Source organism: Miniopterus schreibersii (assembly GCF_964146895.1).
Source record: "Miniopterus schreibersii genome assembly, chromosome: 20".
Classification (NCBI taxonomy): Eukaryota; Metazoa; Chordata; class Mammalia; order Chiroptera; family Miniopteridae; genus Miniopterus; species Miniopterus schreibersii.
In genome coordinates, this window is record NC_138122.1 from 7,493,721 (window position 1) to 7,520,499 (window position 26,779).

At 43.5% G+C, this 26,779-nt stretch overlaps 1 protein-coding gene across 8 annotated transcripts in view; it reads left to right on the top strand.

Annotated features, from left to right (window-relative positions):
* Positions 1–317: 317 nt before the first annotated feature.
* The window catches only part of SNX19 (sorting nexin 19), a 59,149-nt gene continuing 32,687 nt past the window's right edge, over positions 318–26,779 (top strand). For 7 of the 8 annotated variants that reach the window (XR_013997844.1, XR_013997845.1, XR_013997846.1 and 4 more), the window contains exons 1-8: positions 330–2,494; positions 4,650–4,788; positions 5,840–5,940; positions 6,058–6,177; positions 7,904–8,034; positions 9,219–9,315; positions 9,787–9,967; positions 12,435–12,564. Coding sequence is in view for 2 of the 8 variants with exons in the window: in XM_081123595.1 (XP_080979721.1) it covers positions 791–2,494; positions 4,650–4,788; positions 5,840–5,940; positions 6,058–6,177; positions 7,904–8,034; positions 9,219–9,315; positions 9,787–9,967; positions 12,435–12,564 (2,603 nt within the window). In the remaining 6 variants the exon portion in view is untranslated. Of the gene's footprint in view, positions 2,495–4,649; positions 4,789–5,839; positions 5,941–6,057; positions 6,178–7,903; positions 8,035–9,218; positions 9,316–9,786; positions 9,968–12,434; positions 12,565–26,779 lie in introns of all 8 variants that reach the window. The other variant, XM_081123594.1, reaches the window with a different exon arrangement.

Sequence of the window (26,779 nt, forward strand, 5' to 3'; positions counted from 1 at the left end):
GGAGGAAGCAGGTGAGTTTTAAAATGTGTCAGTTCAGTGAAAAAATGCATGCATGGGATTAAAACAAACTGGCCTGAAAGTCTCCCCTAAGCAGTAGAAGGCGTCCGCTGACGTCATTTAATGACGAGAGCTGGAGGTCTGGCTTGGAGGGTGCCTTCCCGCGGTGGGGGTTCGGCGCGCTCCGCGCTCCTGCAGGTTCCCAGGCCCGGTCGCGACTGTGCTGTCGTGGCGGCTCCTCAACGCCAGGGGGCGCCGAGCAGCGCCGCGCCTCGGGGCGCGCGGCGGCTCTCCCAGCATGCCTCGCTCCCGCCCACGGCGACCCGGAAGCTGTCGCCGGCGGCGGCGGCGGCGGCGGCCGGCCGGCCTCCCCGACAGGATCCGGGCTGCGGATCGCGGTCGCCCGGCCCAGGCCTCTGCGGAGCCGGCCTAGGAGACGGCCTTGAGCCCGGCCCGCGCCTTGTGACCCGGCCCGCGGCGTCTGTAAGTGTCGGGGAGGGAGCCCCGCGGCCCTGCGCGCCCTCCCGAAGCGGCGAAGAGGCGCCGGGACCCGGCGCTATGAGGGCCGCGGAGCTTCCCGGGAGAGCGGCGAGTCTGCCGGGCGGGGCCGGAGCGAGGGCGGGAAGCGGGGCCGCCGTCGCCCCGCGGCGCCCGTAGGACGCCGAGGGCCCAGAGCCGCGGCCGGGCCGAGTGGCACCGGGCTCCGCAGTGTCCGGGACAGTTATGCTCCCTCCGCTAACCGCGAAGTGAAACCGAGAGAGCGCGGCCGTCGGGCGCCCCCTGTCCTTTCAACATGGAGGCGGAAACGGAGGCCGCCGTGCCCGAGACCCCCGCCGGCGCGTCGGGCGGTGGCCGCGGTGGCCTGCTGAGCAGCCGGAAGCTGGTGGCCGCGGGCGCCCTGCTCGGCTGGCTCCTGGTCGTCCACTTGCTGGTCAACGTGTGGCTCCTCTGCCTTCTGTCCGCGCTGCTCCTGCTGCTGGGAGGCTGGCTGGGCTCCAACGCGGTCGTGGGGGCGTCGGGTCGCCTGCACCTGGAGCGCTTCGTGCAGATGGCCGCCTGCTCGCCCAGCCCCGAGGCCGAGGGGCAGCTGGAACAGGAGATCAACCGCACCATCCAGATGATCGTCCGGGACTTCGTGTCGTCCTGGTATCGCTCAGTGAGCCACGAGCCGGCCTTCGAGGAGGAGATGGAGGCGGCCATGAGAGGGTTGGCCCAGGAGCTGCGGAGGAGGATGGGCATGGTGGACACTCATGCTCTTGCCCACAGGGTCCTGACTCTCTGCGGTTGTCACCTGCAGAGCTATATTCAGGCAAAGGAGGCTGCGGCAGGGAAGCGCAGTGGTGAAGTCGAGCCTGCCCAACTCTGGGAGGCTTACTGCAGGGCGACCGCCCCACATCCCGCTGTCCAGAGCGCCAGTGCTCAGGTTGCCTACGCACGCAGCATCGTGCATGTGTTGCTTCAAGGACTAGTGCCAAAGCCCCACTTGGAGACTCGGACAGGACGCCATGTCGTGGTCGAACTCATTACTTGTAATGTGATCTTACCACTGATCAGCAAGCTGTCAGATCCCGACTGGATCCACCTTGTACTTGTGAGCATTTTTTCCAAGGCCAGAGATACTCCAGCAGGAATGGTTAAATCGCTCTGCCCAGCCAGAGCCCTGGAACAGCCCTCAGTGCCCACATCTCTGCCACTGATTGTTGAGGTACAGAGTCTGCCAGAAGTGAGAGCCCCTTCTCCAGCTGCAGCCCCAGTGCTCCTAAACTGTGAGGAGCCGGAGGGACTGTTACGCTCCTCCCCAGAAATTGAGGAAGGCCATGAAGCTGTAGAGGGAGATTTTGGTGGAGTGCCAGAAGAAAGAAAAGTAGGAAACAATTCATCTCATTTCCTACAGCCAGACATCCGAGGCCCTCTGTTCTTATGTGAAGACTCAGAGCTGGAGTCTCCATTGTCTGAACTAGGCAAAGAAACCATCATGCTCATGACCCCAGGCAACTACCTGTCTGACAGAATCCAGGATGCCCTGTGTGCCCTAGGGGGTTCCCAGTCTCTGCAGCCTAAGGATGAGGAGGGATCTGAAGGAATTGAAGGAGCAGAGGCTGAGGAATGTCCAGGAACAGAAACAGAGACAGGCCTGCTGGACTCCATGCTGAATTCCTGCCCAGAGATCCAGATTGACACAGCAGACAAGGAGGTAGAGCAAGATGTCACCTCTCCTACAACTTTGCTGGCGAGTCCAGAAAGGACCTGCCCACCACGACCCTCATGCTTAGAGAAAGATCTTACCAATGGTGTGAGCTCCCTTGATCCTAGTCTGCCGCAGGATCTACTTTCCTCCTCTCCACCTGGTCCTCTCAGCTCAGCTACCTTCAGCTTTGAGCCCCTGAGCAGTCCAGATGGCCCAGTTGTCATCCAGAACCTGCGTATCACTGGCACCATTACTGCTCGAGAGCACAGTGGCACCGGATTCCACCCATACACACTCTACACGGTGAAGGTAACAGGATTGGAACTGTGGTCACCCGCTCTAGACTTGGAATGGGTTTGAAAAGCAGTCAGTGAAACTAGGGTTCTAAGGGAGAGAGGCTGCTTTGTTTTCTGTGAGTCTGAAATTCGTTTGTAAAGCAGAGTAGGCTTCTATCCAATACCCACACAAACAATCCTAGAATCTCAGGGTTGCTAGGATGCTGAGGGTCATATTTTTCAGTGGTTCCCAATGTATAGAGCCTTGTCTAGAAATTCTCTCTACATACTTTTCCCCTGCTAATTTTTAAATTTTTTTTTAAATAATTATAAACTTTTTTAAAAAATTGGTTTGGGAGAGAGAGAAATATTAATCGGTTGCCTCCCTCACACACCCCAAATGGGGATGAAACCTGCAACCTGGGTATGTGCCCTGACCAGGAGTTTAACCCACTACCTTTTGGTGTACGTGACGACACTCCAATCAATGGAGCCACACTGGCCAGGGCAATTTATTTTTTTAAATAGTAGTATCTTTTTGTTCTAGAAGGACGGTTATTTACCTATATATATCTCAGAAGACAGTAAATTCCTCATTCCTGGAGATATTTAAGTACAGAAGTAGGAACTACTTTGCAGAAATTACATGAAAGGGGTTTATGTATCAGATGGCTGGTTCAATTAGAGCAGCAGGTCCCTGAAACAGGCTTTAGGATAGGCTGCCTCCAAGTCTCCTGGAGAGTTGTATTATTTTTTTTAAATCCTAAATCTCAGTTTTGGAAATTTTCATTCAGAATATATCAGAGCCTATCAGAATATATACATTTAAAAAGCAGCCCAAGTGATTTTGAGGTACAGCCAGGTTTGGGAATGTAAGTATTGATAGTGTCCCTCAAGGAGTAAAATATTCCAAAGAAAGCATTATAATCCAAGGTTCTCCAAGTTTGAGAGCCCCACCCAGAATTCCAACTGTTTCTTACCTAGGCCTTTTGCTGGTCTGATGGACTGCTTTGTTCATGTCAGCTCATAATGAATAATATCTCTCTCTCTCTGGCTCTAGGAATTTTTACTTATTTATTTTTTTAAAAATATATCTTTATTGATCTCAGAGAGAGGAAAGGAGAGGGAGAGAGAGATAGAAACATCAATGATGATAGAGTCACTGATCAGCTAGCCTGCAACCCGGGCATGTGCCCTGACCGGGAATCGAACCCTGATCGCCTGGATCCTAGGGCGATGCTCAGCCGCTGAGCCACACCCAGCCGGGCTCTAGGAATTTTTAAAACACCAGCCTCAAATCCTACCAACAAGGATATCGTTTCTTCCATCACTTGCCCATTGTATAAAACCTCAACCAAAAAACAGTAACCTACTTCTCTTGTGAGCAAGCACATACTTAGTCCTTCCACAGCATTTCATTGTATTTTAACTACTCAGTCAGAAAGTCTTCCCCTGTACTAAGTTGCACCTTTCATGCTATTCAGGGTGTTGGCTCTGGGGGATCATGTAGTACAAGTTCTCTTTTCCCACACACTGACCCTCCGAGCATATGAAGAGAGCAAACTTGAACCCCGTACAACGTCAATCTTCATATGACTCCTAATCATACAGATGATATGTACTTAGGAAAAAAATAAGTTTAGGTCCAAGAATAATAATTCATCTGCCCTGAGCAAAACAAAACCACATATCCCTTTAATGCATCCAGACAAATTATTTTTGTTCATCAGCTGTTAAGAATTGTTTTTTCCCCCAACTAATATACATAATCATGGGTTGAATTTATTGGCAAAATGGCTATCTCCTTATAACGTCCAACCCCATAATTGAGGGGGTGAAAGAGGTAGTATGATTTTTATCAGTGTTGTACCTTCTGTTTTATGCTCTTTCGGATTTGAAAAATAATTTTGTACCCATTTTTAGAAGTGAAATTGTTTGCAGGAGAAAGCTTTGAGATGGAAGGAGTAGAGAGCAATAAAACTCATTTTTTACTTTCTGTGCCATGTTATGTTGGGAAATGCATCTCATTCCTTAATTCAACCACCCTTGGAATTTGAGTTCATTACAACTTAGAGCAGCAATTAGATCTGGTAGGTGTGGGAAGAGAAGAACAGATCCCTTTCTTACCCCTACTCTCTTACTGTGTGACTATTGAGTTGATGCAGTAAATACATTTATTCATTCAACAGTATGAGACAGCCCTTGACAGCGAGAATAGCAGCAACCTGCAGCAGTTGGCATACCACACTGTTAATCGCCGCTACCGCGAGTTCCTGAATCTACAGACGCGTCTGGAGGAGAAATCAGATCTACGAAAGTTCATCAAAAGTCAGGAGTTTCCCCAGCCCTGGACTGCCTACTTGCTTTTCACATGTAGCCACCTTGATCTGAGAGGCTAGGGGCCTGTTGGTTTGTGGGGAGGGATGAGGGAGAGAATGCATCATCAAGGGTCCTTTACTTCCCCTCGCCCCGTTTGCATGCAGGTGACTTGACTTTTAGTTCTGGACAGCAATGGTCGCATTGTTTCTGATGTACTCCTTTGCCACTGAATGTTCTGGGTTCTCATTTAGTTTAAGCTTAAGAAAGAAACTTTCACATTTTCACTTATGTCTTTGAGGTAGCATGAGGAATTAAGTTAACTTTTCCAGATTCATAGAGCAATTGGTCTTAAATATTAAAATATTATCCAGAAATCCTTGCCAACTTTACTTTAACAACCAGGCTCTTCTAGAGGCACAGGGACAATAAGAAAATGTAATAAAATTTAACTCTAAAATTAAGCTATTAAGCAGCAAATTTATTTTTTAAATAAAAAGTATGTTTATTTTAAAAAGCTAATGATCACCCAAATAAACATTTTAACATGCTTAGGCATAAATTGTGGATTTCAGTTATGTATTTTCTTTCTTAATAACAATAGCTACTACTGAGCCAAACTTGAAAATATACACCACGTTCTGTTCTAAACACTTTACACATATTTAGCTCATTGAGTTCTCGTAACAGCTTATGAGATAAATACTATCATTATCTCCGCTTTACAAAAAGAAACAAAGTCAAAGAAAGATTAAGCAACTTGCCTAAGGTCATTATTATAGGAGGAATTGGAGCCTAAATTATACTTGGGCAATTGGATTTTAGGGCCCTCATTTGTAACCATTGTAGTGTATGGCCTCCTATACCTTAATATTAACATCAATAATGGGAGTAGGTTGTATGTATTATATCCCTGGAGCATATTTGGAACTCCTGAAATAAAAAATCCCAGGGAAATATATTTAACTGTCCTGGGTGGGGTTTTTTGGTTATTTGTTGTTGTTTTGTCTTTTTTTAGTTAAGTACTATTAAGTGAATGCACTTTTTTTTTTTTTTTTTAAAGATGTGAAGGGTCCTAAAAAGCTCTTTCCAGATCTCCCATTTGGAAACATGGATAGTGACAGAGTAGAAGCCCGTAAGAGCCTCCTGGAATCATTCCTAAAGGTCAGCATCCTTCTGTTTTTGCTCTGTGCTCATTTTACCCACCAGAAACCCAAGTCATGGTGGAGAGATCCAGGAAACTGGAGTTGCTCTTTGAAGTCCTCCTTGTGTCTTTTGCAGCAACTCTGTGCCATTCCTGAAATCGCTAATAGTGAGGAGGTGCAGGAATTCCTTGCCCTGAACACAGATGCGCGTATTGCCTTTGTCAAGAAACCGTTCGTGGTCTCCAGAATAGACAAGGTACCAGCAGGGCCACTGTGCTCAGCCTTAAATTTCTCATCAGAGTAGAGGCAGTGCTTTAAAAATAAGGGAGGTGGAGGGTGGCAAGAGGCAGCACAGAGGAGTCAGTAGAACATGGACTAGAATTTTCAAGACCTTTTCCCAGATATTGGTTGGATCATCAACTTGCTGAAAATTACAGTGAGCAATTTGGAGGGTACAATATCTTAGACACTATAATGTACACATATCTCCTAGGGACATAGTTATTCTAGTGGGGGCATGTATGAATAGAACTATACCTCCATAGATAGGTGGGGCAGGAAAGTCTTCTGGAGATGAAAGTCATTCCCAATGCTGGTCACTCAGGAAAGAAACTCTTAAGGTAGGACACTAAGCTGGATTTAGATTGGTGTAGTAATTCTCTGTAGGGAACAGAATGTGGGGAGACTTGTACCTCCTTCAAGAGGGTATCTCAGGACCTTTGGAGCTGGTAGGAGAAGGACATTTGTGTAACACATTGGAGTCTGCAAGCAGTGATTACTAACTGATTTTATAGTCCCCAAGGCAGAAGACTGAGTTTTATGTTTATCAAAAGATGTCTTATGTTTTTTAAAAAAAGTCAGAAAACACTGAGTCATTGGCATAAGAGGGGCCTCTCTCTTCTCATCTAGACTTTAGGGGGTAACGTGATAAATTGGAACTTCGTGTGGCAGAAGTTAGGAGACGTTCACTGCTGTGAGGAAAGAAGTGCAGACTAGAGAGGGCTGCACATGTGTTTATTGATTCTTTAAGCACCCACTTACTGCTTGCCTGTTCAAAACTGTAGCATATAGTTTGTTCATGATACAACAGTGAACAAAAGAGATAAGGACCTTCCCCACATACTACCATTTTGTGAGCCTAGAGAGCAAGTTATATTTTCTAAGCTACATTAAGCACATTCATGCTACCCTCTGTGTTCTTTCCCTGGTTTGCTGTGCACTGGGCTTTACCGTACTCTTACCTGACCATTCTAGCCTTGGAATGTCCTGGCTGTGCTAACTCCTTGTGGAGAGTTAACACAAGGGTGAGTTAAAGCAGTCATGGTGCTGCTCTGAGCCAGCAGTATTAGTGAGAGGCACCAAAGGAAAAAGAAATGTTTCTTCAGTATTTTAGGGTTTCATTTGTACATTTTTTTAGCAAATATCTATATGTCATTTTCTCATTCTGAAAAACAGATAATTCTTTTCATTGAGGATTGTTTTACTAAGCCAGCTCTTTACTCTGTGTGAATTACTCTGAACATGTTTATATTTTATATGCCTCTAGACATATTTCTTATTTTGATAATCTTCACTCTTTCTGTTCTTCATATATCCCCACCTTTATTATTTCTGCTTATTCACATCTTGGTGAAAATATCAATGTGGAAACTGAAAATCATTCTTTTATATACAAAGAAAGAAATTGAAAATGAGAAGTATTTCACCAGCCTTCAGAACTCCCAGGTTTTTATTTATCCCATTGTTTGTTTCAGCTTCTTTCCCCATGATATTGTTTGTCTTAACTATGAGAAGGAAGCTTTTTATGGCCATAGAGAAAAGGGAGAGTAGTTGCCACTAAGTTATTAGCAGATATCTGACTATGCTGATAAGGGGCACCACTAGATAGCCTAGCTAACTCCCCATCTTGATTGCATAAAGTGCCATGAGAAAACTGCTCATTCAGTGGTTTCTGTCTGACCTTGCACCTCTCACCCCTGCAGATGGTGGTGAATGCTATCGTGGACACCTTGAAGACAGCATTTCCTCGCTCTGAACCCCAGAGCCCCACAGAGGAGCTGAGTGAGGCCGAGACAGAAAGCAGGCCCCAGTCAGAAAACAAGAAGGCTAGCAAGTGAGAGGCCCTTCAGTCGCCCAGGGACCCTTCCCCAATTCTCAGGTTGATCCTCAATTCTCAACCAAAGCCCATCCCCAGCTCTCAAGCTCTAGAAGAGAGGAGATGAGTCATACATACTAGTTTTTATGCAAAACCAGACCTCAGACTCCTCGGTACTCAACTGAAAGGAGCCTGAGATCCTGCATAGGCAGCCCTGTGGGATGTTTGTCTTGCTGTGGGAACCCAGGGCCCAAACTCATCTGGGATTTATGACTAGAAGGAAAACTCTAGAATATGGTATTCTCTGTTTCTGTTTTCTTGGAAAATTGAGATGTTCTTTCCTATTAAGAGCTAAGGCTTATAACTGACTTCTGTTTGCCATCATTTTTGGAAATCTTGGCTCAGAAGTTGCATATACCAGCAATAAACAGGAAAGGGCTAGAATGGACATCTGCACCAGGGCCTCAGATGTTTCCTGGCACTGCTCAGAGCCAGCATGTGGAAGGGAAGGGCAGGGCACCACATTTACCCTTGCTGAAAACTTCATATCTGTATCTGGGCCGTTATGGAGAGTGAGAACGTGGTGGGTGGAGAGTGCATGTATCTGTTTGGCTGGCTGGCTGTCTAGCTTTGTCTCTTCATGTTTCTTGGGCCAGCAGTAACACAATTCTTAGCCTTTTTTGACTGGGCCCATACTTTGAAGGGTGACCTCAGACCTGTGCCTAAGAGAATCCTGTTCCTTGAAACACTGAGGTTTAGCACTTGCAGTCCCTCCCTTGGTTTAATTTGGAACACAATGGGAATGAGATAAGTGGAGTGCAAAAAAGGTACTGACAGCAGCAAAAACCTATGCCGCTTGTCTGATCTTCAGCAGGTATTTAATGAGGGTGTAGTGTGTGCTAGCCACCCCTCTAGCCTCTGGGAACGTGACTGTGACAGAGTGGTCCCTGTTTTACATTAGCAAAAGCCCATTCATAGATGCACTGTAGACAGCTTAGTGCAAGAGTTGCACTTCATATTAAGAATTTCCAAAATATATATTTGGGAGATTTCAGGGCCAGCTTTCTGGCAACTCTGAGCACTGTAAGCTCCCAGAATAAGTGTAGGTTTATTTGTTTTGAGGTATTAATACTTGTCAGCCCTTTATAGAAGAATCAGTATCATGAAATACATTCTGTTTCTGCTCTTTGTTTCTGTACTAGGTCCAGACTAAGGTTTTCATCCAGTAAGATTGCTCCAGCACTGAATATGACTGAAGCACAAGAGAAGATTCTCTATTGTCTCCAGGAAGGCAATGTGGTGAGAAGCTCCTAGAGAACTCCTGAGATTAGTAGCTGAGATGTTGACCCTGCAGTTATAGGCACTTGAGACATTCTCCAAAGTCAGAAAGGACTTAGGTGCCTAAAGGACTTAGCAACATTTGGATCTCTAATTTTTAGTATAAAAGTATTTTCTATAAGTCGTTTGGAATTCCTGCTAGTTCTGGGTTGGTAGGTTGGCTTCTCAAGGGTCATGGATATGGGATAATGTATGACAGGATGAGAAAGAAAACCAGTTCCTAGAAGAAACAGATAGCCCAAAAGTGTTTGTGGCAAGTGGGAATACAGAGGCATTTGTTTACTTGCAACTTTCCTAAGGTGGTCACAGAGTCACTTGAGTTGTATGCTCGTGATACGTCTGCAGGGAAGGAACAGGGGAAAACTAAAGTGCTTTGGTTGTTCCTCTACTTTCTGCATTCTTTATGTGGTGTGCTTCTGGCTCTTTCTTCAGGAGTCAGAGATCCTATCCATGTCTGGGATGGAATCCTTTCTTGAAAAACAAACAAAATTATTAGAAATGCAGCCAGGAGAAGTCCCAGAAAAAGATCCTGAACATACCCACAAAGGATGTGTGGATGGTTGCTTGTCAGATGCAGCTGAGCCTGCCCAAGACCTCAGCAACAGCGATCCAGGTGAGTGACAAGATCTCTGCTTCTGCAGAGAAGAGAGCCAGAGCACAGTTCACTTGGGACTCACAATAGTTGGGATTCATCACTTTAATTTCTCTTCCATTCAGCTAAGTAAGCCATGTGTTAAACACCAGGGTTTGAGGTACTGTGCTGAGTGCTGGGGTGCAAAAAAGAATACGATACAGTCCCCAGAGCCAAGCTGAGCAGAGGAACAGGGCACAAAGACAGGGAGTTCCAATCTAGCAAATAAGACCTGTGTTTATAGTATCATTACCTTGTTGAAGTTCTTTTTAGCATGCTTTGGCCTACATTTGAACTGCTCCCTTTACCTGTTCCTTTAGTGCCTGTGGTACCACTTTCCTGGGTGGCCCCTTCTCAGTCCCGTTTGTTAGCTCCTTTGTTAAGCCTTCCAGAGTTTTTTTGTTGGCTTTCTATTTTTACTCTGCACACTCCACCTGGATGATCTCATTTGTACTGTTGGCTTTAACTCTAATACATGTGCCATGATGCCTAATATCAGATGCTGTATTTCCAGTTGCCTACTGGAAATCTGCACTGAGACATACCATCGGACTGAAGTACAACTTGTGCAAAATGAAATTCATCTTTTTCCCTGGATCTATTCCTTTTATTTATTGCCATGGCAAACAATATCCCTAGTTACCCAAGGAAGAGCAGGGAGGGAGAAGAGGCGAGGATACTGCTCTTTCCTTACAAGCATTTGAGGCAGGGCAGATTGGCTTCCCAGAGGAATGAAGAGGAAAAATTGGGAGTCCTGGATGTTAGTATGTTTCCTAAACTAGAACTTATAAGAAGAAAAGTTTTCAGTTCCACCAAGATAAAGGCTCCCACTAAACATAAAGATCACAAAATCTTAGGTTCAGAAGGAGAATAAAAAGTTTTATTTCATCATTGCTTCTCAGGTGCCTATGAACAGACACCTGACCTCTGCTCAATGGCCCTCAACTTAACTATGTGACACATGGAGTTTACAACCCAATCTTTTCACACATATCTCACTTGTTAAATAAATGAACTATTTTGACACCAAAAACATCAGAAAACTGTAAGAACTTATAAGTAAGAAGGAATGGGTAAAACAATATAATCCAGCCCAAATCAAGCCTGTAAATTTTGAGCGCCATATCTCTAAAGGAATAGTTTGTCATTTCTTGGCCTTTTGGCTAAGATCAAGTCTAAAGTAGTAGCTTATGCCCGAGCCCTTCTTCTAGCCCTAAAGACTAAATGCTCATTGATAGGAAAGTTAACCATTTTCTTCAAGAGCACCTGGTGTCTTGTTCTCTTTCTCTTTTTTACTGTTATGACTAATTGTCACCACATGGTGGCAGCTTTATGTAAATACTAAACCTGAGAAAATAATTGAATTCAGGAGGGTGACTAAGGCTCAGAATGATGCTTTCTCAAGGAACTCAATATCCCATCTTTGAGTAAATGACTAGAAACCAAACACTTCAGCTCCTATGCCCCTTAAAATACAGTGCAAAAGAGAGAAAATATATACTGGATGGGATTAAAAAGAAGGTAGATTTTACTTCTAGTAGATTAATCCAAATCTGAAGTTATGTATGTTCTAAATAACCCGTAAGGGAAGAGAGCTTGGGCAAACTAGGAGAATACCCATTGGTTCTAGACTAACAAAATTATGGTTGATGATTAATTATAATATTAATGACGGAAATAGCACCAGATAGCTAAGATTCATTCTAGAATATTATGTATCCTGAGGAAGTCTGCCAGGAGCCAAATCAGGTGGCATGGGACTCCCTGAACAGGATTAGAGAACAGATACTTCCATCCATACATCACATCTGTTCAGGAGACTTCAGTTTAGCATGGGTGTGAGCTCATTTGTGGCCAATCTTTGAAACAAGAAAGAAATCAGTAATTGTCCTGGCATTTTCCCAAAGGTGTAGTGCTTTTCCTAGAACCACAGGTAACCTCAAAATCAAACTGAAGCCTTTGGGATCCCAACCCAATAGCTCTGTGTAATGGAGATGCTTTCACAGTACTTTTTAACAGGAGAATGAATCCCAAATCTTTTCCCAGATCTGCCCACAGATTTCTATGATGCTTTGTGGATGCAAGTGGAATATAAGTGTGGAAGAGACTAGGCCTTGTCAGGTCCAGTAAGTCACTAGTTGTGAGCACTTCGTTGAAACAAAATATATTCAACTCCCTGGGGAAAATACAAAACAAATAGAACTAGGCAAAATAATTATATACAAAATCTCTTTAAGATAAAATATTTTTTACTAAGTGACTAAGAAACATAAAAGAATTGTAAAGAAACAGAACCTATCACGGAACTTTTTGGATATGAAATAAGCCTGTCTTGACATGATTTAAGAACTGGTGGGTTACAAACATATAAAGTAAGATAAAGTCACTGAAAGGGCTTCCTCAGATGCAGGTCTCTCCTGAGTTGCCTTTGATGCCATTTGTTCTCCAGGAGCAGAGACGGAGTTAGCTGACACAGCCCTAGACCTGCTCCTCTTGTTGCTGATGGAACAGTGGACATGGCTGTGTACAGAAAGCATGCAGAAGGTTCTTCATCTTGTCTTTGGGACCCTAATTCAGAGGTAAGACTGGTGAGTTCCTCATATCGGATTCTCAGATTGGACAGGGGTTGGCCGTGATCCTGAATCTCCGCTAGAAAGGGAAAGGGTAGCATCCAGGACACTTGTGGTCAAAGTAGAAGATAGAGCCTCTGTTCTAGAGGCATAGAAATGAAGGCTGCCCAGAGAGTGGCAGAAGCTTTGATCAGTCACCTGGTTGTCTAAAGTTTGAATTGGCTCTGCTTCTGTAAGACTTTGACCTAATCCACTGAGTTACAGACACTGCCTGTGATTTTAAAATACTTGTGCTGAACTCTTTCCACTCCGGGATCAATTCTCCACCCAGTTAAACCCCAAAGCCCTATACCTTTCACCATTTTTCAGTGGACACTTCTTTTAGTTGACAATATATAGCCAATGACAATAAAAATAAAGATGAGAGAAAATAGATCGGTGCTCTCAAAGATTGCTTTCTCTGAAAGGAGTGTAAATATTCACAATTAAGAAGCAGTTACTGACATAGGATGATAAAGAATAGAAGGATACTTGGATTTATCATTTAGGCTTTATAATCCTAATACCACTTGAAACTCCCAAAAGATTTGTACACAGATGAGGGTTCCTGCTGCTGACTTCCTAACCATGAAACTGATACAAGCTTTGTTAAATAGGAGAAGGCCAGGAACACTGTCTCTGAACCAGACAGACACACCTAGTACTCAAGATTTGGCCACGCTTGTTTTGATTTCTGTCTCATGAGACATCCTGGCACATCACAGAGTAAGAAGTCCAATCTTGACCTCTTCTGTTAGCATGTGGCTCATGCTAATAGGCACTCCAAAAATAAAAACTTCTTTTAAAAGCAGAATCCTGTATCCATTCTATAACATGTAGAAAATCCTGTTGACCAATAAGCAGTTAAATCTCTCCTTTCACACTCAAAGTTACCTAGAATCAGGGAGGCTTAATAAGCTTTAATCATAAAGAGACTAAGTGAAAGAATGTATTTGCTGAGTGTGTCTCATATGCCAGCATCTGACTTCTATTTGCATATAGTTTCTTTCAGCAACCAAGTGGAGTAGATAACCCCATTTTACAGAATAAGAAAATAGAGCTTGGCATGGTCAACTAACCTGCCAAAGGTCATGGTTAATGACCCACCTGGAATTTGAAGCTGGATGTATACAACTGCAAAGCCAATGTGCTTTTTCCTACCTATTATAGCCTGGAGTCTGGCTCTATGTGAAACCCACAGATAAAATGCTGAATAGTTTCTATGCCACTTCCCCCTTGTTCCTGCTTCACACTCAGTTCTGCCTCTAGAGTGCTTTTTTAAAAGGTAAATATGGATGTATATTCTGCACTGAATATCCTTCAGTGGTACTCCTTTGCATACAAAAGTGATTTCTCCAGTGTTTCCTAGAATTCTAGGATTCCACAAAGGTGCTTCAGAAGCCACCTTAGCAGCTAAGGGGAAAACTAAGTGGACCGTGATCCAATCAGAGTAGTTTCATTTTGATTAGGAAACTGGGGATCCAGGTGAGGTTTTGTTTGAAAAAAGCTCCACTGTGTTTAAAATACTTATTTATTTATTTATTTATTTATTTATTTATTTATTTATTTTTTTATTCCACCTCTTTTCTTCCTTAGCATGATCTGGCTCCAGCCTCATTTCCAGTTCTACCCCATGTAACCATCTACTGCTGGCTGAGCATTCTGTGGTCTCTCTTCTTTAGGCCATTGCTCATCCTCTTGTCTCTACCTGAGTGGTCTTTCTCTATCCATTCCAAATGTCCCAGACTTTGTTCTTGTGTGCTTGGCCTGCTGCTAAAGAGTTTTCAGAAACTGAGCATTAAGTGTAATTTGTTCTGTGACTTTAATTGGCATACCTCCCACTTTCCCTCTGCACTAAGGAGCCCTTTCTCTACTCTCAGTTTTGATAATAATGCTTAACACAGTGTATTAAAGAAGTGATCTACTTTCCCTTAACTAGCGGTTCTCAGCTGGGGAGCATTTTTTCCCCAGGGATATTTGGCAACATGAGGAGACATTTTTGGTTTTCACAGCTGGGAAGAGAGGCAGGAAGCTATTTCATCCAGTGGGTAGGGTCCAGGGATGCAGCTAAACTTCCTACACTACACAGGACAGTGCCTTCCCCACCCCCCAAAACAAGGAATTATTCTACACAAAATATCAGTAGTGCAGAGGTTGAGAAAGCTTGCCCTGGACTATCAGTTCTTTAAGGGCCAGAACTAGCATTATTTCTCCAGCTACTTACACAGGGCCTGGGACATAGTAAATGTTCACTATTGGATAAAAGAATAAGCATTTCTCTTCTTAATACCTTTATACTAAAAAGTAGAGTCTCTTTATGTTTTATTCAGTCACTTGTGAACATTGCTAATTAAGCCTTCATTTCTCTTCTCCTTCTCTTAGGCTCCCCTTTGCTGATCTTCCAAATGTTTTCAACAAATGGGAAGCTTCTAAAACTAGCTAGTATGTGATAATTGATTACCCCCCTTCCCCTTGAAGTAATTTATATGGTAAATTGGTTTCGTAACAATAATTTATTTAGTAGGAGTAGAAAAATATAGATGAGTCAAAAAAAATTCAAAAAGATGGAGATTCATGTATAGAAAAAGTAGAAAGAAACTTACCTGAAGTTTAAATAACTCAGAATATTAAAGGGTTTGGGCCAGTACCAAATAGAGAGAAACATATATTTGGGAATTACAGGCAGAGCAGTAAGAAGTGATACAGTATGTAGCTAGCACTCCTGGAGACCTAAAACAGGACACTTAAATACTAGAGAATTGTAGGCTGTGAGAATTCCAGGCCAGGCTGCATTACCTCTGGGCGATGATTATAGATTTTCTAGTGATAGGGAAGAGACAGGAATAAAGTGGAGTGGGGGCATGTAAGGAAGTACGTGTGTTTGCGTATCCAGTCTACTCTAAGCTGTTTCTTGATCTCACTGACATCACCTTGTCCAGGCTGTTTGTAGCATTCACCCCACTTCACCTTAAAGTGCTCTTAACTCTGTCCTGCTGGGGCACTATTTTGGTCTTATTCCTTGAAAAATAGTAAGGATTCATCAGTGGTGATCAAAACAGATGGAGTCCCTACTCTTCATATATGGTGCAGGTTAGTGGGGGTGATACTGAGGGCCTTATCCATGATCACAAAGCTAATGCGTGGTGGAGCCAGAAATGAAACCCAGGTATTCCACAGCCCATGTTCTTGTCCACTGCCGCATACCACCACTCTGCTCTATTACCCTCCCTGAGCTTTGCTTTCCTCACCTGGAAAGCAGGAATAATGGCATTGATGTCTTAGGTACATGGAACATGGCCCATAAATGTTAGGTTTCAATATTTGCCCTTCAGAAAAGGAAAGAAGGGTAAAAAGTATTTTCTGTTCCTAATTCCTCCAGCTAGGTGCCCCAAATTTGTTCCACTTTTTATGTTTTCAGGATGCCCTCCCCATGCCAGCCTCCTCCTTCAGCTACCACTGTCCCTACTGTACCTGTCCCTCTGAATTATATGGAATATACTTGGCCGCCTTCTCAAATGTCTTCTGTTGAGTTCACAGTGTTCTTGAAGCTTCCTTAAGATAGGAGTCAAGAAGTCATGGATGCCTGGGGGAAGAATCCCAGCTCTCCTCTAGAGGCTCAAAGGATCTGATGCCTGTGGCCCATTTTCTCATACCAGCAAGCTCCTATGTACATGGGAAAGATAGGGCTTATTTCAGGATTTGTGTGTAGACATTGATAATCTTACAGCTTCTGGATAAACATCCATGTGGCAAACATTTGTTGAGAGTTTACTTTGTGCAGACATTGTGCTGGACACTATAAGCATATTACATTATTTAGTCCCCTCAAAAGCCCTGTGAAAGAGCTATGAAGATCCCCAATTCAAAGATGAGGAAACTAAGGCTTACAAAGAACTGTGCTTATTTCATCAAGATCACAGAGCTTATAAGTATACCACAGGCCAAATTTGAACCCAGGCTTGTCTGATTTTTCATCTATAATGACTCTCAGGATCAGACTTTTGCCCCAGGATTTGAAAGGATAAAAGCCAATCCAAAAGTTTTTGATTCAGAGTAGTATACATTCCCCAAGAGGATATTACATTCTGTTTGTAAAAGCCAAACTGTGTTTCCGTGTGTGCACACTTACAACACAAAGGGCACTGCACTGTCCTGAAGTTAGCCTGTGTTACTTGTTCCCGACAGCTTGCCTTTTTTATTAGAGGTTCATGCGGTGCTACATTCTTTGGCTTTGCCTTGGTAAGCAAATGAAGTGGAATTTGGTATCTCCTCAAAGCTGTAGCACCATCACCCCCCAACCTACCACTACTACCAGAAGAGGTGTGGTATGGCCCCAGCAGTTCAGTGTTGACCTTCCTGAGATGGTCCCCATGACTGCTGCCCAGGAGACAGCATGTTCCTTCTCTTTCTGAATCAGGTCCTTTTGCAGAGTACTCAGGTTCTTTTACTTTGAGCTCTGCATTTAAAAGAAGAATAGTCGGTATTAATGCCATAGGCAGCTCCTGCCCCTTCTCTAGTTATATTGAACACACTGCAGTTATCAGGGATGGTACAGCCATCGAGATTTAGATGCATCTCCTCCTTAAAATATTACCAGTTTCTAACCTTCAGCATTACCATCTCCAAGAAGATGAGTTAATGTCTTCTGCCTCTAGCTTTGTTTACTTTCCTTGCTTCCTTAAATATATAACTCCCTTGGATGCCAGGGACTTCTGCCAGATCTTAAGTGTTCATTTTCATTCTCTCTCCCTCTCCCCCTCTCCCCCTGTCCTCCTCTCCCTCTCTCCCTCTTCTCTCCTCTCTCCCTCCATCTTTCCTCTGTCCCTCTCTCTCCCTGTCTCCCTTCTTCCCTCCCCTGCAAGGAAGAAAAATAAAAAAGAGTAACTTCAACCTCATGACCCCTCCTTCTAAGCCAAGGTTGAAAGAGTTCTGATCTGAGCCAAGTTTCATAAATCTCCCGTGATTGTTGATGGTGTGGAGAAAGTGGGGGAGGGGAGCTGAAGAGAAGTTAGATGCCCAAAAAAGGCATTGTTAAGTCAAAGGGGAGTCTTGCACACATGCGCGCCTGACCTCGTATGTCAGCTTCTGTGCCGGGAACATCCAATTATGTAAGAAGCAGCACTCCTTATTTGGAATTAGAGACAAAGTGAAGAGGAGTGGGGGTAGCAGTCTGTGCCAAGGAGTAAATCCAGCTTGTGCCGACTGCTCACGTCCGAAAACAGAAGGAAGTTGACAATATTTCTGCATGCATCAGAATCAGGTTCAGGAAATTGGACAAGTACATAGACATAGACTAGGTTGGAGGGAAAGGAGCTGCATTGTGCTCCATTGATGGTAGAAGGTTTGGGCAGGAAGACACAGCCAAGGTAAGGAGTGAGATTATTATGGAGTACTGATGTAGAGTGAAGGAATGAGAAGCAGCTGGACCAGGTCCCTGCCTGGATGCCCAGAGTAGTGCCGTGATAAAAATACGAGCCAGGCTAGCAGTAGAGTACTCGAACGCCACGTCCCGTGGCTCTGCCCTCCGCATGGCCCCAGGATGGCATCAAACTCTGTGTCAAAAGGGCAGCAGACACATTCCTGGCATCTGCATCAAGATTTCTGAGGGGGGGGGAAGAAAGAGAGAGACTGGGGGGGATGTTAGGGGCACATGGGAATGGAATAGTGTGGCAAAAAAGAGTAGGGGAGAACTTTCTGTGATCTGTGGGCAAAGGAGAGTAGAAAAGTATGTCAGGAAGTTTTTAGAGAGGAAAAAGAAAAGAAAGATTGCATTAGGTTTAAAGGTCCAACAAGCAGTGGACCCAGGATAAAATTAACAAGCTCTAGACCTTATGCTAGGCCATGGAATCATTTTCTTACGAAAGAGGTCTCTTACAAACCATCTTCTGGGAAAGGTCAGGAGAAGGTTTGTTGATAGAGAGTATGCATCAGAGAGTACTGTGCTAGCCGGTGGGAATGATCATCTTTCTTAAGGACAGTTTTGAGGAGATGACCATAAACTCTTTTGCCTACACTATTCTCTTCGGTTACTCCAGAATCTTACGTTTTCTCTGAGCATAGTCCATTCAGGGACCTTTTCTCTGTGGACATATCTGTGTAGCAGATGGATAAAGGGTCTCTCTAACAGTGGTTATATCTTAAGGGAAACTCCAGCTCTGCTACCAAAAGAACACAAGCAATTGCAACAAGTTAGGAACTGACATTCATTAAATACTAATTATACCATGTAAGCTGCTGTGTTTTTTATGTACTAATGTGCAGTGCATGTCTATGAGAGAGACATATGTTTCCACATTTTACAGGTGAGGAAAATGATATCCAGGTTAAATAACCGTCCCAGAATCATAAAACTAGTAAGTGCGACACCCAAGATCCCACTTAAGTCATCCTGGCCTCAAAACCCATGCACTTTCTACTACTACGTACTGCCTCCCTACTTTACTGACAAAGCGGTGGCCACTGGAACCAGCCTCACTTGAATGTCCCTGTGCCTTATTTCTATGTAACCTTTTACTTTCCATCTCATTGACCTCAGGGACACATACATATGATGGTAGCATATAAATTCATTTCCATATGCATATTCTGATTTTATTCTTAAAGCACTCCCGAACTAGAGACTGTATGGTCTCCCTTTGGGTATCTCTTATTCTACATCCTTTCACATTCAGAGTTTATCAGAGTTAAAATTAATAGTTTCTTGGGAAACGCTGATTACAGCCTTTTCCTTTGCTACATAAACTTACTTTCAGTTCAGCTCTGGTGCCTTGTGGTAACTTATACCGAATCTCTTTCTATGCACAGCTTCTGTAGAAAATTGCATACTTTTGCAAGAGCCCCAGATACAAAATTATCTCAAACTAAGTCTTGAAATGTCCCTGTCAAATTATTTCCTAGCCCTCTGATTACTGAGTCAGTCTATTTTTATAGGTGCTGAAAGTAATGTTTTACAGTTACAGCTTTGCTCAGGTTATAGAATTATGTTTCCTTGCTTAAAAGGAACGCTGCTTGTTCCATGCCTACTTCACTAGACCTTCACAAAGGGAAGCTCTTGACTTCTATAGATTGGGCCAGAATGGGTCACAACAGACTCTCTTATTATAGGAGTGACTTCTCTGTCATATTTCTTAAGTGTCGCTCATTCTACATCCATTTTGTGATAAAGGCATCATACCTTTCCTATCATGTACTGACGATTTTTACTTGAGTACATGGTTAAGGTTCTGACAACTGGTTTCAGCTGACTGGCTGTGTTCATGTGCTTGTGTGTTTTTGCACTTCTGTGTGTGGTGCATGTTCTTAAATTTTTATACCTCACACAGAGATATAGAACTAGTCATTGGAGCAGATAAGAAAAACACGAAATATCATGTGACATTTAAACCTCAGAACCTTTATTCCAAGTCATCAATGCTCTTGCCCATCTGTAACTACAAATAGGGACCCAGGACAGTTTTTGAGGACAGTTTCAGACTGCACATACCTTGAAGGCAGGGAATGTGTCCTATCCACAATTTTGTGGTAAGCACCTAGCCCAATACATGGAAGGCACTTAATAAATTTGTGTTAAATGAATGAACATCACATGCCATTCCAATGGCATCAGTCGTCTGCTTATCACTAATGAGAATCTCAAGAGTCCTGGGGAACAAGAAACTCAAGTGTAAACTGAATATCTCTTACACCCCTCCCCCACAGCTCTTCAATGGGGCATCTCCATTTCCAGAGCCATGGGTGAACCTGAGCAAAGGTATTTCCTTTGAGCCCGTCGGCCGTGTCCCATTCTAGAGACACTCTCCTTTCCCGAAGAACACAGTGCCCACTTCCATCATGGCCCCCACTGGGAGAGCCCGCCTAAACTTGCCCTCTGGAAGCATCTCCTGCTGTTGGGCCTTCTTAACCTCTCCAAGGTGGGGAGATAAGAATATGGGCTTTGAAGTCATATAGATCTGTTTTAAAAATCTGCTTTGAGGCTACTCTCTGTGTAACTTAAAACAAGTCTCTTAACCTATCTTTGCCTCAGGTTCCTCCTCAATGTGCGCAGCTTATGAAGGTGGTTGGAAGATAAGACATAATGAAAGTCTCTTGATGTACATCTGGCACATGGTAGCACTCAATAAGTGTGAGCTCTCGTCCATCTTTACAAGCTCCATGTTTCATTTCCTTTGGGCTCTTACTTGCTGTGGCGATAATAAATCTGATGTAGAGTAGATTATGTTTACATTTTAATGGGATTTTGGAGAGGCCTTTATAGTGAGCTTGCTTTGTGATCTGATAATAGTAGAGACCCTGTGAGACAGCAGGTCTTTTCTGCATCCTTCAAATCAGGTTCTTTTCCTTCATATTATCGGTCTGTGCACTCCGTCCTATCTTACAGGTGTACTTACAGTGTTCCCCAGTCACATCCAGAGCAGAAACTGAGTTTCTTCAGAACCAGAGAACTGCCTTTGCTTTCTAGGAAACTAACTTTATTTAGTTCTTGTTATGGTGGCCTCTTTACAAACAATTTTTGAAAAGTGTAAGATTTGCTGTATGTAAGATTTGCTGTGTGTACTAAGTACTTGTTGTGTGCTAGCTCTTCAGGCTAGTGTGGCACTGTTTCTACTTTAAGGTTCTTTCAGCCTCTTAGAAGTGATAACCCATAGAAACAGAAATAGTGAACAATATGAGGTCAGATGACACACTGCTTGTCCCATGCAGCATGGGGTAAATGTTAGGTAGGTTTCACAGAGGAAAGTAAGTGTTTAAAGCTAGACCTTATAAGATAGGTATCATTTAGAAGGGTTTAGGATAAAGAATATTCCAGGCACTGAAACATTTTTCAAGAGGGGGATGGGGCATTTTCTACTTTTAAATAAAAAGAAAGCTTTAAATATATTTTGAATATTTTTAGCCATCCCCTTTCTGAATATGTGTGCGCTTACACGCAAGGCAGAGAGATCTTTTTGTTTTGTTAACTACATTATGGAAAGCCTACCAGGCTATTGCTACTTAGGAGAATTAAGACAGGAATTCTCCCTCTGGGCACCAGGAGGCGCTGCAGGTTAAATAATACCCATTCACCTTGGAGGGAACCAGGTTTTGCAATTATAGGTCCTTGCCTTGGGGATGATAGTAATCAAAATCATTCCTGTCTTGCTACTTATCTGTCCTCTCCTTGGTACCACTGACTTTTAGAAGAGCCAGTGTGGGTTTTTTTTCACCTTTCACCCTTCTCCCTCTGGCCTGATCAGTCTTCAACACACACTTGCTTCTCTGAGCAGGGTGTACTCCCAGAAGTCATCCCTTAGAGTGCATTACATTCGTCAAGGATTCAGTGCTGGAGTTGATTCATTGAGAACAGTTTTGTCTCAGGAACCCAGAGTGAATCAGAGAGTCTACAGTGATAAAACCTGCTGGACATCTGAAGTTGAAAAATTTTGTCAGTACTCTGCACGCTAGCTTTTCCTGTACTCTAGGTCCTTGTGGACACCAAAGTCTTAGATACACATTTCACTGAGGTAGAGGTGGTGAGGGCTAGATTACACTGCTAGTGGGAATCTTATCGACCTGTTACATAATCGAGGGCATTTCCTGTTGCTGTTTGCCATGAATGGAAATCATTTGGCTTTTTCCTGTTGACTTGGCGGGAATTTAGCTCTCCCCCAATAAATGTATAATCTATATTAACACAGTATGATTACTGTGTAAATTCAGCTTCAGGATGTCAACAAAAGAACATCCAGCCTAAGAAAAAGTCTTAAATGAATTTATTTGAGTCAAACTGATTACAATTGCCAGGAGGCAAAATCTCAACGGGTTGAGAAAATGCCCCAGAGAATGGCAGTTTTGCAGCTTATTTTATACATTAGAATCAGAGGAAGAGACATAAGGAGGATTACATGAAATCTCTTGTTTTGCAGCGTATTTTATACATTAGAATCAGAGGAGGAGACATAAGGAGGGTTACATGAAATATGTTGGTGGTAGATTAGGGAGGCTGGAGAAAGCAAAGCGGGGAAATCTCTAATATTGAATGAGAAGTAAAACGAAGAGACATGTACTTTAAGATAGTTAATAACACAGCAGGTAGAGATGGTATGTGGGCAACAAGGTAAGAGAGTGGTCTCGTGCTCTGGTGCCAAAGGTTGTGTCTGGAAAAGAAAATTAACATTTCAAAGGTATTTTATCTTAGGTGCACAAAGACAGTAGACAATTTCAAAGGTGAAACTTGACCTTTATCAAGGAAGCTATAGGCCTAGAACATAACTCTCCACCATGACCCACTTTTAGTTAGGAATTTTTTCATTTAGACCATCATTTATGGTCACTTTTGCCTCTGGGTTTACATGGCCCACTGTGCAGGCCTCCCCTGAGTTTCTCAGGGTTAGTATGTGGCCCTTTTCCCTCCACAAGGATAAGCCCCTCAGCCACCTCCCCTCTCCCCCCTTTCTAATCACAAGTAGTACCCTAGAGTCCCTGTGATGTGGCTGCTAGTTCTATATCCTTAGTATCAGGAGAGAGAGCCTTGAATTTGGAAAGGTTTTAAAGTTTAGCATGTAGACAGGAAACTGGAAACAAATATATTTGGGTAGTCCTTCTACCCTACAGTGATTCTGTTCATTTTAGTCATGTTTCCTTCTTCCCCGTGGCTTCCCATGTTTATCCTTTGTTCCCTTCCAGGCTCGTCTTTTCCATCTTACTCTAGCCATTTTCACAGCATAATTTGGAACTGTGCCATGTCTGCTTAGTTAAATACAATCCCTAATTCTTCTCTTTCAAATTATGGCTGAGCATTCTCTAAATCTGTGACCAGTAATATTTGTAGAAGTGTTTAAGAAGCCCATCCAGTGGAGCGCATACTTATCACCTGTCCCACCTCTAATCCTGCCTCCTCCCCTGTAGTGGTACCTTTTGCCCAGAGCAGCCTGAAGATCTCCCTGTGAGGTAAGGTCACTAGGAACAGCACGGGGTCTAGTTGTCAAGACAACCACTAAATGTCTGCGTCTTGCCTTTCTTCCCAGTGCTTCAGCTTTAAGTAGTTCTCTTCCTTTCCTTGCCCTTTCTCCACTAGGCTCAGTATTTCTTCTGAATGGGTGGCCTTTTTAAAATTAGATTTTTAGAGAGGGAGAGAGAGAAAAACATCAGTGTAAGAGAGACACATCAATTGGTTGCCTCTGTCACGTGCCCCGACAGGATCGAATCCACAGTCTAGGTATGTGCCCTAGGTATGAACCCGTGACCTAGTGCATGGGACAATGCTCCAAGCAGCAGAGCCACACCGGCCAGGGCTGTGTGGCTGTTTTTTCTTTTTAAATATGTCTTTATTGATTTCAAAGAAAGGAAGGGAGAGGGGGAGAGAGAGATAGAAACATCAATGATGAGAGAGTCACTGATTGGTTGCCTCCTGCACCCCCCCACCGGGGATCGAGCCCACAACCCAGGCATGTGCCCTTACCGTGATCTCCAGGATCCTGGGTCGATGCTCAACTGCTGAGCCATGCCAACCAGGCCTGTGTGGCCATTCTAATTAGCCTTCCCCTTCTTCACCCCCCTCCCTGCCCTAGGCACTGAGAAAGCAAAGGTTTGGAATAACTACCAGGTGACTGAGAATCAGCCAGGCTTGCTATTCACTTAGGACCAAGGAAAGAAGAAAGATTCATTTAGGATTCTGCAGCCCCTGTGGTGAAAATTTCATTGTTTAGTATATAGAGATCTACTTTTAGGCAGGATTTTGAAATACAGTCTTCTACCCATAACTCCACAGGGTCTATCCTCTCCAATCTTCTTAAACACTCATTACAAGAATGGTTCACTCTGCTAATATTTACCACCCTGAGCCTGCTAGGAAATAAGCTTTACAGAAGGGGAAAGTGGGGCCCGAAATGCAAAGCTTGCTCTGGATCCTGCCATCATTTACTTCCTTGGATCTGGTAGAATTTTTTAAGAGGATCCAAAGGAATGTTTCTCTGACACATGTACAAACACACAAGCACTCTGAAAATTGCCTTCGTTTTCTCATTTGATCTTGAAAACTTGTGAAGACAAGTTATACTTTTCAGTAAGAATGAAGCCAGAACTCAGAGAATTCATTCAACTTTTAAGTGGCCAAGCCAGGCCCAAAACTGCATCTTTTCAATGTTATTTTCATTCATTACAACACACTGGCCACACTGCCGGTGTGAATTCTTTGTAGCTCTTTGAGCTACCAAGTTTGTATTTTCCCCGGACAGGTATGAACCTGTTTTGTGCTCCCTATTGGGGTGAAAACTGTGCTGGCCTCTTCCTAACAGAAATTGCCTGGACTTGGAGCCAGAGACATTGGCTGTTCCAGAGACTCTCAGGGATTTGTTGGTTGTGAGAAAGATGTCCAGCTGCTGCTTTTACTTGGATCAGATGAATAGCAGGCAGTCATCCAAAAAGCATGACTTTGATTTTGCCTAGCTTTAAAGCCTACCAACCCTGATTTTTCAGAACTGGATAGCAACATAGTATGGAACTGAGAAAAGTTCATCGGAAGGTCTTTTGAGGTACACTATATTTGCATAATAAACTTTCAAATTAGAACCCTAAGGGTGTCGCACTACTCAGATCTAGAACACATTTCTAGCGATCTCCCTTTGCAGTCAGTCTCATTTGTCCCGTGAACACAGAATCCCCAGGTGTGGCCCTCTTGTTCTGTATTGGATGGAAAGGTATCCTGACCTTTGCTTTTGGCCATTTTTTTGCCCCAACATTCTGCATACCTCCTTTTCTTCTCAGTAGTTATAAGGAATGGGTTGGAGTCAGTTTGATGCTGCTCCGTTCATCAGGGGCAGTTCCTAGAATATAAGTGTGACTTGTGGTCCTCATGACCCCTTTGCTTTTGTTTGATTTTCAGTCTCTTCTAACCTGTGGGCCTATTTGCCAGGAAAACTGACAAAAGCATAGCAGCTGGCAGCTGTTTGTCTTCTCGAGGACTTATAGTGTGCCAGATATGAAGCATGGCTGACCCACTCCCGTGCCTTCCACCTTTTTTCCCTTCCAGGGGGATGCATAACAGGTGGAATTGCATGGATTATCCATGATGAATTCTGATTCTAGCTCAGCTGACTTACTGTCCAGTATGCTTCTTACAGCATCCACCCTACAGCTGGTGTTTTGGCACACAGCTTACCTTTAATATTAGCCTAAACAAAAAATTATTAGGAAAATAAACCTGCAAAATGTTAGATTCAAAGAATTTCTAGATAGTCCACTCTTTCTTTAGTCTGTCATATCCTTCATAAACACGAATAATTAGAAGCTCACTATTCTGCCGCTGCTTTAAGTATTGTGATGCTTGCCCTCTGCGAAGCTTATTTTGAGCCATGTACTGTGCTTTAAGACCAGGGTTTGTCCCACATTCAGTATGTATGCACTTAGTAACTAGTATTGATTGATTCCCTACTCTGTGCCGGACACTATGTGATCAAAATAAAAAATTGACCCCAAATTCCTACCCTAGGAAGTTTGATATCCTCTTGGAGGTGCAGTCTTATAAATAAAGACATATAGTATAAAGTTAGGACTTTAAAAAGAACTCTCTATGTGATTCAGAGAAAGGACTAAGTAATCAGCTGTGAGAGGCCAGGGAAGGCTTGCAGAGGCGAGGACACTGAGATAGAGTTTAAGGGATGAAGGGAAGTTGGGAACAAACGCTGAAGAAGAGCATTAATGGCAGAGCAGTGAACAGTGTGGCGTAATTGTGTTGCCCAAAGAAGCCAGATGTGACAAGGAATATATGATGTGCAGCATGAGTGGCCGTAGGTTTCACTGAAGTGGTTAATAGGCACTGACTCATGCAGAGCTCTGTGAGCAAATCAGAGAATGTGGGGTTTGTTCCCCATTTGGTGGTAAACCATTTACAAAATTTAAACAGGTGATGGCATGATCAACTTTGTAACTTAGAAAAAGCACTTAAATAGTGCTGTGGAGGATTAATTGAAGGAAGCAAAGTTAGGGCCAGGGAAACAAATTAGGAAAGAGTTTAACTAATAGAAATGAAAAGCAATGAGGGCCTAAACCAAGACCATTGCTACAGAGATGATAAAGGGGGGGATGAGTTCATGATACACGGAGGAAGTGGGATCAACCAGATTTAGTAGTTGCATAAAAACTAGTGGTGTTGCTGGAGGGCCACGTGGATAGGAACAGGGAAAGGAAAATTCAAGAATGGCTCGCTTAT